Raw genomic sequence first — 13,295 nt, 5'->3', positions numbered from 1 at the left:
ATTTTGGGGTGATATACATTTTGGGTACTTTGTCATAACACATTAAGTTAAAAATAATGATTCGCAGAGGAGAATGCGTACAATGCATCTGTTACAATTTTAGATTGTCCCAGTACTTTTCCAACATTTATTATTTTGACCAGAATACCAATTCTATACAAGTGCAAGCGATATCCACATATTTGTAGTACGCACAATAACAGTAATATTATGCTCTGTGACATATAAAACTCGTTGAAAGGGTACTCTTACCTAAACTACAGTCCAAACGGAAGAATGTATGTACATATATATGTACATAGGTTGCACCTTAATTGTCATCGCCTTCGTCATTCATTCAATCTCACTCTGTTTACTGTATGGTGGTTAGTGCGGAATTTGTGGTAGGTAAATGTACCTAGGTTAGGAATGCGCTAACAAGAAAACTTGTCTTCAGTGCAGTTGTCTGCGTATGATTATGAGGAAATCTTAATTAACGCGTATTACATGTTTATGTTGTGTTAGTGTTATCTCACGCTGATGCAAATTCTACGTATTGTAATTCTGAAAATTTATTCACATCTTGATAATGGAAATCACTATCAATAAGTTACAGGGTGCATAAGATGAGATAATCGTTACCGTTGTACTAATTGGAATTACGACTGTGTGTGTAATTGTCACAGTGTCAAATTATCATGCCATCGCTGCTACTGATTCTGCACTGCACTATGTAAATATGTATATGGCTCTGATGATATGAAGTAAAGTGACGCATCATCGATCTAATTTGATATTAAGAAGTTGTGCAATCCTGAAATGCACATGGCTGGATTTTTATATTTATGTAAGTGAGGCAATTTCGAGGCTTTCTTCTTGTGTGTTAACACTGCGGGTGAGGAATATCATGCAAATATTGTTAGATATTAAACTAAGGAGGAGAGCTTCACCACCTGCCCTTCACAGATCTCGATGGCCTTTGGATATGTGGTAGGGTCCTATGAGTGTACTAAAACTCTGAAGTGGTTTGACTCCATGGCCACATTTGCGTCCCCCACACCCACTCAAAGGGATGAAAACCACAAAAGTTACCAACTTCAAAAATCTACCAAAAATTCAATTTTGCTCGGATTTTGATAAAATTTACGTTTTTGTGATTCCAGATACTTGTGTGATAAAATCCAGTAGCAATCTCAACTTTTTCGAAATTTTCGAAATTTTCGAGCTGATCAATTACTCGAAAAAATTCAAAATTTCAAAAAAGTTGAGATATCTACTGGATATGATCACACAAGTATCTGGGATCACAAAAATGTAAATTTTATCAAAGCCGAGCAAAATTGGATTTTTGGTGACATTTAAAGCACATGAAAACAGGGTTTTTTTCGTGTTTTTGGCGCCTTTGAGTGGGTGTGGCGGGCGCAAATGTGGCCATGGAGTCAAACCACTTCAGGGTTTTAGTACACTCATGGGACCCTACCACATATCCAAAGGGCATCGAGATCTGTGAAGGGCAGGTGGTGAAGCTCCCCTCCTAAGCCCTGGATAGGCTTGACGGAAAAGATACGCATAATATTCAGCCCGTATTGGAACAAATAATCATCAAAATACAAAAAACTATGCATTTAATATAGCAACTGAGAATTACTGTATTTAATAAGACCCAGGTTAGTTTTTGATTTGCCCTTTATTTCTTGTAGCGAATGCTCAATATAGCGATTTGCAAGTCTTAGCAGCATTATTACATATTTAGTCATTGCTGATCATTATTACTATGTTATAAAGTGGACATTAAAATATCTTACTTATTATTATCTTTTTGAATGGAATACTTGTTCATTTTATATAAATTATGACAAATTTACGAAAATTCTGATAAACAAAGAGGAATAAAGGGAAGAATATTATTGAAAAAATTTACTTAGTTTTGAATGCAAAATATTTAATTAATACGAACTAAGCACTAGGGAATTCATAAAAACTGGCAATTAACTTGCTGCTCATATAAACCACACATACATAATTTAAGTCCAACTGAAAAATTTGAAATATTATAATCACATTTTTTCTTGTTGGCAAATTAACGAAAAGTGTATCCTTGAGCTGGCTAAGCTTCCACATTTTCATGAAAAGATAATCAATCACAGATTATGATGCAGTGAAGGAATCATTCCGGCGACTCCATGGATTTTGGAAAACACGCCTTGTAGCAAACCATGCAAACACGAGACTGTTGAAGCGTAACGTGTCCAGGGAGTGACACCAATTTCTCGAGACAGCGAGAACAGAAGATCCCACCACATCTGGAGCAATGTCTCTGAAGGAGAGGAGAAGATATGGATTTTGTCATAATAACTTTATAGGTTTTCACATAACGCGTAGTAATGATGGCAATAATTCCACATTACTTTACCGTTGCTGTCATACGAACTTACCTTGAAGGAGGAAAAGTCGAGTGGTGTAGAACAAGGACACTCTGTCGCCGTCCTGACAGATTTCCAATCTAATGCGATGGATTCGAGTTCTTCCGTTAAATCTTCTATCGTAATATCGGCCTCGGAAAGCCCTGGGTAAAATTGTTCGGATGCAAATTCCAGGGGATGGCTAGGCTTGCTGACTACTGCCTCTTTCTTACTCCAAGCATTCTCCCCGTCGATCAATGGGTGCTCATTAACATCCTTCTCCTGAAGTTGTACTTTTAGATTAACCTGATTACAAATGTTCCTTTGTGAATTAAGGTACTTCTTGATTTCCTACAAAATGCGTGAGTCTAGTCGCAATCAAATCTAACCTGCTCATTTAACCCTTTCTTGTAGTTGAGACGATTGTCGTCCAGTTGCAATTCTGTGTTATTTCCGTTAATGTACGGGATATCGGCGTCATCACTGCTCTTCTTCTCGAGGTGTCTGATTCGCTTTTTGAGGAGTTTTATGTGGTCATTCAGGGAGTGCATGTGGTCCTTGTAGGACGTTGCCAAGTCCATCAATGACTCTCTTGGGTGCAGCCCATTCTCCCATCGGCAGTACATTCCTCTCCAAAATCTACATGATTCACCAAATAATTAAGATATGCAGTGACAGTTGGCGCCTTCCTAGTTATCTTACTTAAAAGTTTGTGGAGGTTGTGAAGGTGATTGTGGAGGTTGTGAAGTTGATTGTGGAAGCTGTAAAGTAGGTTGTGGTTTGGTGAAGACACACTTTTTATTTTCTTCTAGTTGATAGAGTGGGTTCAAGAATTCGGTTTTATGAGTTGCTAAATATCCCCACAGAGAATAGGTCTTTTCTGACACTCTGATAATAAATAGTAATTAAGTATCATTAAACAGATTATTTCATTCTAAAGAAAACCCCACCTAAGATCAATCCTGTCCTTTTCACAGTTTCCAATAAAGGTTCCAAACTGACACGAGTGTAAATGGTCATGAATTGTGAGCAGGAGACGTTCATTAAATTCGAAAACGAAAGGATAGAGTTGAATCAGTTGCCAAACAGATTCCAACCATTGCGTAAAGACTGGAGAAACTTCTTTCGGATCGACCTGAATATGTCCACTTCGATCACTGAATTTATGACCAAATTCCAACCACTCTTTACAAATGAGCGCTTGGAACCCATCAAAGGTACGATAGTAAGGATCTAGCATTATTTGAGCAAGTCCACAAACTTGTGCTGTTCGGTCCCATCCTGTTCCGAAAACAAATTATCAAACTTATAAAATTAACTCAACAAGGAAGGATTAAATGCATAATGAATGAAGGACTAACCATCAGAGCAATGGACCAGAACTGATGAGCCCTCCTCCAACGTTCTACATACATAATTCAAATCGTAAACCCATTAATATTCTTCTTTTCATCCCATCACAATCCATCAAACTGTTTACGTCATGTACATAAAAACCAATCCACGAACCTGGCAACAGATAAGGCAGCATCTATGACCGACTTTGTGTGTCTCAACCACCCGCTTCCTTCCAATCCGTTAAGAAATGCGGACATCATCTGAGACTTGAGGTCGCAAGCTGAGAGAGGGAAAGAAAACATAAAATAATCAATTATTCCTCACAATTTGCTACTCAACCGATCTATAAAGACCAACAGACCAGAGAGAACGAAGGCATCAAGCAGATTTATTCCGTCACGTTAAGCGTGAACACAGTAAACTGCTCGCCATTAAAAAACATTTCTCTTTTTCATATTAGAACAACTTTTAGTGCTAGTAAAAAGTGCTCGGCCAAATGAAAGTCGCTCTCTCATTTTATGGAGCACTATCTGCATGCGTGCAATCCAGTCAATATTTTTTATTGTCCTTGAATGAACGTGCAGCTATGTGCATGCATTTATTGGCATGCTTATCGTAGAAAGATTGGGCGGTAGTGGACATTATTTATTTATATGTTATTACTACAAAGGAAACGACTCACTTTCCACCACTTTTGCCAAGCTGGATCGCATAACGTGAATGTTATCAATTCCGGTGAACATAAATCGCGTGTTTTCATAGTTGGCCTCACTCTCGTAACCTTTTCCAGCTGCTCGATTCGCCATGGCGTTAATTCTCGGCCTCGTGTCGACGACGACTAACTGGGCGGTATTCGGATTCGCTTTTTGAATGCACATGAACAGGTTTTCGTCTTCCACGCAACGTGCGCTAAATCCGGAGAGAGGTTGACTGCATCGACATAGTGCGGCCTGAGGTGGACCAAGAAAATTAGTCCCGGAACAGTGTCAACTGGAGTTTATGACATGACGTAAAACTATTATGTAATGCGTACCTTGTTGGAATGCATGTAAGTCATGACGGGGAGTCGACCCCGACTGCGAAATCGCGACGACCCGATGAGGACTGACGTGGCTGCAGCTGTTAAATTGTTTTAACGTATGTCAAGTACTCGTATTTTCTAATGATTTAAATAAATGCTGACCTGTTGGTACGAACAGGTGCCGCGGATAAGTATCACAGAGCTATAAAATAATTATGAAATTAGTTAATTTAGGATTTATTCGTTGCTGTAATAATTTGCATATTCCCCATTTAAATTGCTGCTCACTTACATCATAATCTTTGTTAAGAGTGGTCATGGTCCACGACTCAGGAGGCACATTCATGCGCTCGAAATCTTCCCGAATATTGAAAAATGACCAGCCATACGACTTTTCCATTTCATCCGGTCCAATATTGTATCGGAAGCAGTACAGATCTTCAATGTTTTCTGAGCGAATTGAAAATGGAGTCGGTGAGTTAAGTGGAATTAATAACTTTCACTGCTAATGTTTGCAACTCACCAGGTTGGCACATCTTATTAAGCGATGTGAACAGATCGTGTGCGTCTCTCTCCTTGGGCACAATGAACGTCATCGAAATGAACGTTTTTGTGCGGATTTGTAACGGTGAGCCGGTCGTGGACAAAGGGAGTTTCCCCACACTGGAAATGTGAGAGTGAAGAATCTGAAAAATCCAGGCATTAAAAAAACTTATTTAATAAAAAATTTCTCAAATTAATCCCAGAGGAATCTCAAACTTACCCATGTTTCCCTCTTATTATCATGGTCGACCTGAAATTTCACAAAATGTATGATGTTGATTTCTGGTAATTTTGACTAAATAAGCATGATACGATTAGCTTAAGGACAGTTGCTTACATAGATAAGGTGGGTCGCAGTCAAGTACAGGGACCCCACCGCGTTCCGACGGGAGCTGAAGCGTTCCACCAAACTCACATTGTCCACCTGAAATTCAAAACAAGGAGAAAACCCTTTAGCACAAATGCTCCTGTTTCACTTTTACAAAAATTAGAAAAATTATAACTATGAACAAAAATTTGAACTAGAACTGTCTTAATTTGCCTTCATTTGGAAGGGAATGTCGTGTATCCTGTGGACCCCATGGTCCAGAGAAAACCATCCCCGAAAAAGGGAGTAGACTCCACTAGCCGTATGCATTCTTCTATCGTCAGCTAACTGAGATAGGCTCCTGGTTTTAAATGTATTGTCCAGCTCAGTAAATTGAGGCGGATTCGTCGAAATCATTAATAAGCGTCGTCTGAACAACCCCAAAAATTAAGACTAATAGTCCGTAGTGGTAGAATGCTCTATATATCTAGCTAGCTACCAAACTAGTCTACTATTTTTAAAAAAAGTGATGTAAGGCCGTCGAATTTCGTGAACAAGTCGAGCAGAAAAGGCGCAGTAGTTCTGCCAGAGGTAGAAGAGATTGACTAGGAGTAAGTAAGACGCAAAGTGGGACATGAGCCTATCCCGGGCCATAAAGACGAATAAATCCTTGTTGCTCAAAACTTTCTCCACCCACGGGCACAAATGCCTTTCACCATTCTCAGAGGGAGGAAAGAAAGAAAGCTGCCCGACTATATTACTGCCTGCCTGGGTGGGTTGTCCTCCTCCTATCTCGTTGATTTTAATCAAGTGGAAACCTTTGTGGCTCGTTGTCAACCGAAAACTCGGCTCACTTCACATTAAACGAAATGCTGCTGTGTGTGAATTGCTTGGAAGCAAGTATCATTCATGAGTAAAATGTCATGCTGCTGCTGCTGCTGCACAACGAGAGATAATTGCTCGGAGTGGGCATTTATGATGACCAGCAGTGGAAAAATTCGCAAAAACTTGAGCGTGTTAATTGGCAAAAAAAATATGTAGTAGTGCCACCCAGAAAAAAGCATACATATTTTGTGACCAGATGCCAATCTACCAGGTTCACCGTTCAAGGGGGGTCTAGCGACATGATAAGTGAACCAGTGCGTGGATTAGATGGGTGGCACGGTCTGACGGGAGAAATGGTGCATTGTGTGTGAAACATGAACAGAGTTGGTTCCATTGGCTGGTTTTTGCGAAGAAAGTTTATGCACGTCTCTTACTCGTAAGTTGTCGAGGGAAAGTCGGAGGTGTGTGTTTCTTGCTTCCCGTCTGAAAAATTCAGCAGGCCTTCTCATCTCACAATGAAGTACAGGAGATCGAGGGCTTAACGCTTTTCGTGGAAAAGCCAGGGGGCAACCCGGCAAAAAAACATGAAACAGAAATATTTCTCTTCATTACTGGATAATTGACAACTTTTCTCCGTTGCCCTCGGAATATGTAGCAACAGGCTGTGTGTTGTGCGAGGAATAAATACAATTTCTCTGATTTATACGAGACATGCATATTTAAATTGCATACTTTGTGATTTATAAATGTGTGTGCATATATTCTCTCCTTGGGATTATTGCATTTCTTACCACCAGCAGAGAAACATGCAATAATACTGCAATGAAATATGAATGTGAGTATAATAATCTGGTGAAAACTCCAAGTTTGGAGATCTTTAAAGACTGTGCGCCGCTGTCACTTTAGAATCCGTAATGGAATCCGCTGGGAACTCATATTTCTGTGAAATTGTGTTTCTGACGCAGCTAACAAGACACATTGTGTTGTGTTATTAGAGTAGGTATACACATAAATAACTTTTAAAGTCCTACTACCCACTCTACCCATGAGAAAAATGTGTGTTGCCCATATGTACATAATGGCACATAATGGGACATAATGGTATAAATCGGGTAATAGTGAATGAACCTACATTTAGTCCACACATGAATGAATGAACTTAAAGACTGTGCAATAAGTACTTGTTTATCACTTGTTGTTTGTTGATAACATTTGTTTATTGAATATATGTACAAATCTGATAAGCAATTCCATTAAGCTGATGATGGGAGTTCAACATGAATTAAAAAACAGCAGTTAAATTCAATGTCACACCATTTTTATATTTCCAGCTAAATTCCTTGAATAATGTTTAAACACGTCACGTAATGAAATGACAGTAAAAAAAACACAATCTCAATTGCAATCCTTTAACGCCATTTAGAATTTCTACTGCACATTGTAAAATGAAATAAGTATGTACATAACGGCTTAAACGACCTTCTTCTTGTGTAACGAGTGGGTGTATATTACCGAAAATATGTTTTTTTACCTAAATTCTTTTGCTCTACATTAAAACCCCCTCTAACTACTTTGTTATCTTTAATTTTTTTTGTACCTTTGGTGTTTTAATATCCTCCATCCTTTACGCCGGAGATGGACACCACAACACCGAGGCCTTTAATGCCCCCGTCGTGCTTCACTAGCACCACTTGTACTTTGACACTGCTACTTTTTTGACACAGAGAGACCCTTCTTCACCTACTTCTAGTGGGAAAAGTCCCCAGATGTTCACCACAATTCCGCCTCCTTCTCCACCATAAAGCGAACGCAATGAAATAGTTGCTTTATAAAACTCTCTGTGAGTATATATGAGTAGTGAGTATGAAGCACTGCTAAATATTATCATCAATGTATCTCACACACAAAGCAATCCTCTCCAAGAAGAGCCAACATGCAACTAACTTGAACCTTGTTCACGAGCAGACTGCAACAAGCGAGCGAGTGCTGAGCGAGTTAAATAGTGAGAGAGAGAAAGTCGTCCGGAGAGAGATATTCACATTCAAACGATGAGTTTGTTATACTAAAATATCCAACTTTCCCGTGCTCCTCTTCTTCTTCTTCTTCTTTCCTTTTGGTCGTCTTCCTTCATGTTCGTCGTCTCATCGCTCTGGTTTCCAACGGCATAACAACGTAGCTCAACAGAACAGATCATGCTGATTCTGAAGGGAAATGCAATTACGAAAACGGACGAGTTCTTCTATCTAGTCAACAAGAAGAGGGAATTCATCCATCCATCCATCCGACAAACTTGTCATCCATGCTTCATCAACACTAATGGAATCATATATAGGGTTGGAGTATGAATGATAATCATCAAAGTAGGAGGACTGGTCGGTTGACTGGGTCCTTTTATGTCTTCCCAGGCTCCCGGTCCTCCTTGGAGATTTAATTGCTTTTCCAAAGTCCAAGGCAGCAGCAGCCACTGGATGGATGGATGGATGGAAGGATGCATTTTATATGCATAAAAAAACTTTCTCCGCAACTTTTCTTCTCCCGTCAGGAGGAAGAAGCCTTGTTTAGCTTTACAAAGTAAAAGTTGACTTAAATGTCAAGCGGCTATATGGCTTTTTGCATGGTGCATAATTGAATATGAGTGATGGATGCGGAGGAGAGATGAGATGGAGAAGATGAGACGGGAAAAGGACACAGAATAGGATAGGCGGACGTGGTGGTTGGTAATAAGGAGGAGAGTTGAGATGTAATCCTCCATCGCCGGGAGACAGACTTTTAGTTATTAGGTTAGCTCATCCCCCTTGCGACTCAAATTACCTTTCACTTCTCATGCTTTCTCTCAGGACGGGGAATAGCACAACTTTCAACAAAACGTCAGCCCGTCACATTATTAAGTACGTATTAGTTCTATGTATGTACTACTCCTGAGGCCGTTTTGTACGTATATCTATCCAAAAGTAATGAGTTGTGGTCCAAGTATTGGAGAAATTTGGTCCAAGCTGAGGTTTGTTTGTTAAATGTATGGATTCGTTCTTCTTTCAGGAAATTGAGTGGGTGGCGGTGGCCTCGGCGTGGTTTCATGTACATGATTTTATGCTACGAATCTGTAGGAGTGCGGTTTAACGAGGAAACTTTCCAGTTGACTTCCATTCGTCTCTCTTTTCATGGCGGAGTGGAAATGTCACAATTTGACATAAAACCCGACAAGTGGAATTATTTCCGGGGAAGAATGAAAATGAGAGATTATTTAAATGGAGGAATGGTACTCGGGTGGCTGGTTGGGCAAAAGTTAGTTCATTTCAAGTAGCAATAACAGTCGAGTCAAATAAATAGTTTATGCTAGGATCCAATTATTATTTCGTTGAGTTGATTCAGTAATTGGATTCCAGCAGGAGGAGGAAAGGATTGCTATCACTCACAACTGTTTTAGAGGGATTAGCTTGTATAATAAAACAATTCGCATCTTGATGCAAGGAGTGTACATATGGATGCATGCGCTAATAAATCTTTATGCTGGTGCATACGGTAAAACAACAGCGTGTGTGATCCACTCTTATCCACTCCTTCAAGTAATGACAATTGTATAATCGGTAATTAATCAAAGGCTATTTTATGAATATGATTCATATAACGCATGGTAAATTATGCAGCATAATTTCATGTTTATAATTTATAATCGGATAGATTTATATGCAAATTATGATAACCACTATTTATTAAAATTATTATATATGCACAGGTATATATCAAGGGGTGAGTCGGGTGAGTCAATAAATGTAACCCTTCCATTTTACTCCCATTACTAACAGTATTGCTAATATGTAATACCGTATTAGTAATTGCATACGTAGGCATGTACCATATAAATAAATACATATTCATGTACTCCAAAGTCCGCAGGTCCATGGCCTTACAAATCAATATAATTTAGCATCAGCAACGCTACAATTTTACACTAAAAACGCATATCACCTGGAAAAATCGCAGAAAAAATACAACAATAATAAGTAATACCTGCCTACACATGGTCCCGCATGAAACGAGAAGCCAAAAAACCTCGACCAACAACCAACCCACATTGTCGATAAGGTGAGAGGCCCGAGAGAAAATAACTCCTGCCTGCAACATAATAATATCCCATTTTATACTCATACACGATTACTACACAGTGTCCATTATTATGACGTAAGCGGATTTTACACCCAAAAAATTGAGCGAGATGAATCAGCTATTACAGCAAATGCCTATGAAAGTATCTGTCTCACAGGTTTGTATGTAGGAGGAGACGGCGTGATGTAAAATACTCATCAGAGCGAATATCCTGATTTTTGACCGGAAATATTACCCTCGCCCTTTGTGTTTGTTTGACTATGGTGAAGCTTCTACACAACAGATATTATACAAACGTACGTATTTACCTACGACGCTGTACATAGTATCTCAAATAGCATGCATAAGTACCATTGCTATTTCATTAGGTTCACTAAACAACATCACGAGCCCATTGGCAAGTTATTAGGCTGCGCTCCTGTTTGCAGACGTAATGCGGATTATGGGTGTTAAATCTAGCATTCAACGCTACAGGTTTAGCACAACAATCACCAAGGTGCAGTTATAATTTGATCGTAGTCTAAATAAGTTCAATGCATTTTTATTGCCACAATGATTCCCAGCGTCTGTTTGGCTAGTCTTTGTTTAACTCCAGAGCAGAATAGCCAGGACAGTGACACCACCACTGGAGAAATTATACGAGTTCGTCTCCTGGTCCAGAAGCTAAAATGTGAAGCGTTTATGTTAACGTTTCATTCTGAGTGAACTGAAGTGAAGTGACGCAAGAGCAAATTTGACGAATAATTTGGTTGCTAAAATTGTTGAAACTTTGCAGTTACAAAAATGCGCATGTAATCGGAAGCCCATCTAACTCTGCTCATTTCTCTTTCGACAGTATTCCTGGAATATGCATATAAGTGCTGGACTGGGGAAATTCGTATAGAATTTGTTATTCTTGAACGTGGTTGCAGTGCAAAAAAGTGACCCCAATTATTGTTTCCCTAATTGAAGATATTAAAGACGCCCCGATGTGATGTATGGTGAAGAAGACGAATGAGGGGTTGATTGAATGAGGTTGAATTTCTCACGGTGTAATAATAATAAGCACCTTTGTGTGCTAACCACAACTGGGCTACATACTTGCAAAAACCTCCTCGTTTCATATGCGAATACCTCTAAAATTACGACCACTTTTAACAAGAAATTATAAAACTAAACTAATCATGTAATCAAAAATATTAGTTTGTTCAAGGTGTCCTTTTTTTATGGCTACGCAAATGTGACTTTTTTCTTTGAAACATCGTATACACCGTTTTGACCGTAGTCATGCTTCTACGAATCATACTGTTTAATTCGAGTGTTTAATAAGTAATAATCTTTAATTGTGGTGATGTGGAAGTTTTGTGACGAATCGGTCAGTTTTATCAATAACTTGTAATTACAATGGCCAATGATTACCACCGGAGGCCCGAGCGGACAAAGAATTCTGGAGGGTCCATGCTTTTCTGCATCAACTTGATATTTGCAGTAAAACTATCAATCATTCATAAATAGCACTGCTAAGTATTTCTCTCTGAAGTTTGCTAAATAATTTAATCTTCGTGTTAGGCATGTGGCATAGGAGTGTTCATTCTGGGCGTGTACGTCGTTGAGGACACGGGACGCTACCTCCTCTTTCGACTGATCTCTCCTGGGTCCGCTATTTTGACTCAGATTGCAAGTTCCATGCTCGGGATCGGAGTTTCTGTCATTGGCAGCTCGATCATCGGATGTTCTGTGGCAGCCAGAAGGTGTTCCATTGGATGGGTGCGTTATTTATACGATTTATAAATACTTTAGTATCCACAAATTTGGTTGACATTTCAGAAAATCGTATTGTAAAAGAAAAGGATAGATTTCCTGGAAAGCTTTTATGCGTCACTTAATAATTTACTCTCGTGTTTTATTTAGTACATCGCCTGCATATGTTTAGTCCTTCTGGCAGAACTCGGGCTGGGGGTTTTATTTCTCATGTACCACAACAACTTTGGGAGTGAAATTGAAAACACGAAATTGACAGCAACACTTCAAACGCAGTACGGGCTTGAGCAATCCTTCACCAAATCCTTTGACTTTGCACAATCTCGGGTAAGCCTATTACGCCCAAACTTGTCCGTGCTCATGATTTCGTTACACATAATCTAATACTCCGTGTCATTCATGATGCTGTCAAAGCAAGCCACAAAAACACTTTGTATGATTACGTAATCCTCCTCGTCCTCCTTTTGCAGTTCAATTGCTGCGGTGTTGAGTCCGATGTCGATTACGACAGATCCGAGTGGAGAACAAAGCGGTTGGGCAAGGATCTCTTGTACCCGTTGACATGTTGTCCCTTAGACGACAAGCTGAGCGACCCGCCCACCTTCCTCAATCCTGTTCCCCTCAACCTGTCCAGTTGCCAATCCCCGTCAAGTATTCCTCTCCGACACAGATACAGAGAGGTGCGTGGCGAAATTAAATATTTTCGGAATGTGCATGTAAAAAATTGCCTAATTTTAAATTAATAACTTTTCCAGGGCTGCCTTTCTCCAATTGACCAGTGGTTCAGGAAGCAAACGTTGACCTTGGTGGGGATGGGACTGACGCTTCTTCTCCTACAAATGGCCACGCTAGCGACGGCTATTTGTCTGTGTAGAAAATTATTTTGAGCCGTCTTTCTTTGTCTTTTTTATATCTGCTCCTCGAGTATTTTATTGAATGAATGAATGCAACTAACTATGTATTACTAGGATTAGTTAATTAATTTGTCCTGAGATACTCAAAAATGACAATAAATCAACAGATATCCAACGTCAAT

General features: G+C 39.4%; 2 protein-coding genes across 4 annotated transcripts; one reads left to right on the top strand and one right to left on the bottom strand.

The window, feature by feature from the left end:
* Nucleotides 1–1,647: 1,647 nt before the first annotated feature.
* LOC110851299 (myotubularin-related protein 8) lies at nt 1,648–8,386 on the bottom strand. Of its 3 annotated transcripts, none has more exons than XM_022099020.2 (15): nt 8,013–8,386; nt 5,621–5,707; nt 5,504–5,533; nt 5,264–5,426; nt 5,033–5,190; nt 4,903–4,942; nt 4,753–4,838; nt 4,402–4,669; nt 3,891–3,999; nt 3,743–3,786; nt 3,332–3,662; nt 3,084–3,269; nt 2,771–3,020; nt 2,415–2,687; nt 1,648–2,296 (listed from the first exon to the last, which is right to left on the bottom strand). In XM_022099020.2, exons 1-15 carry the CDS (start codon nt 8,034–8,036, stop codon nt 2,147–2,149), a joined length of 2,199 nt encoding a protein of 732 aa, XP_021954712.1. In that variant the 5' UTR covers nt 8,037–8,386; the 3' UTR covers nt 1,648–2,146. The 3 variants fall into 3 exon arrangements, with proteins under 3 accessions (XP_021954712.1, XP_035708868.1, XP_035708867.1); XM_035852975.1 differs by lacking the exon at nt 8,013–8,386 and adding an exon at nt 5,825–6,402 and having other exon boundaries at nt 4,753–4,843; nt 4,908–4,942; XM_035852974.1 differs by lacking the exon at nt 8,013–8,386 and adding an exon at nt 5,825–6,399.
* A 2,525-nt stretch (nt 8,387–10,911) lies between these two features.
* On the top strand, nt 10,912–13,294 carry LOC110851543 (CD82 antigen). Its single transcript, XM_022099364.2, has 5 exons — nt 10,912–11,986; nt 12,068–12,265; nt 12,410–12,586; nt 12,730–12,939; nt 13,015–13,294. Exons 1-5 carry the CDS (start codon nt 11,903–11,905, stop codon nt 13,144–13,146), a joined length of 801 nt encoding a protein of 266 aa, XP_021955056.1. The 5' UTR covers nt 10,912–11,902; the 3' UTR covers nt 13,147–13,294.
* Nucleotide 13,295: the final 1 nt, after the last annotated feature.

Source organism: Folsomia candida, unplaced genomic scaffold (genome assembly GCF_002217175.1).
Source record: "Folsomia candida strain VU population unplaced genomic scaffold, ASM221717v1 Fcan01_Sc006, whole genome shotgun sequence".
Classification (NCBI taxonomy): domain Eukaryota; kingdom Metazoa; phylum Arthropoda; class Collembola; order Entomobryomorpha; family Isotomidae; genus Folsomia; species Folsomia candida.
Note: the sequence above shows the minus strand (reverse complement) of the source record. Positions and strands in the feature narration are given on the sequence as shown.

Bases quoted from the DNA above. Each gene is read 5' to 3' on its own strand.
- LOC110851299 (XM_035852975.1), bottom strand. From the start codon at position 6,007: ATGATTTCGACGAATCCGCCTCAATTTACTGAGCTGGACAATACATTT. The intron at 3,021-3,083 runs GTAAGATAACTA...TGAATCATGTAG, and splicing joins CAACCTCCACAAACTTTTAA to ATTTTGGAGAGGAATGTACT. The intron at 2,688-2,770 runs GTTAGATTTGAT...ATTTGTAATCAG, and splicing joins AGAAAGGGTTAAATGAGCAG to GTTAATCTAAAAGTACAACT.
- LOC110851543 (XM_022099364.2), top strand. From the start codon at position 11,903: ATGGCCAATGATTACCACCGGAGGCCCGAGCGGACAAAGAATTCTGGA. The intron at 11,987-12,067 runs GTAAAACTATCA...TCTTCGTGTTAG, and splicing joins GCATCAACTTGATATTTGCA to GCATGTGGCATAGGAGTGTT. The intron at 12,266-12,409 runs GTGCGTTATTTA...TGTTTTATTTAG, and splicing joins GAAGGTGTTCCATTGGATGG to TACATCGCCTGCATATGTTT.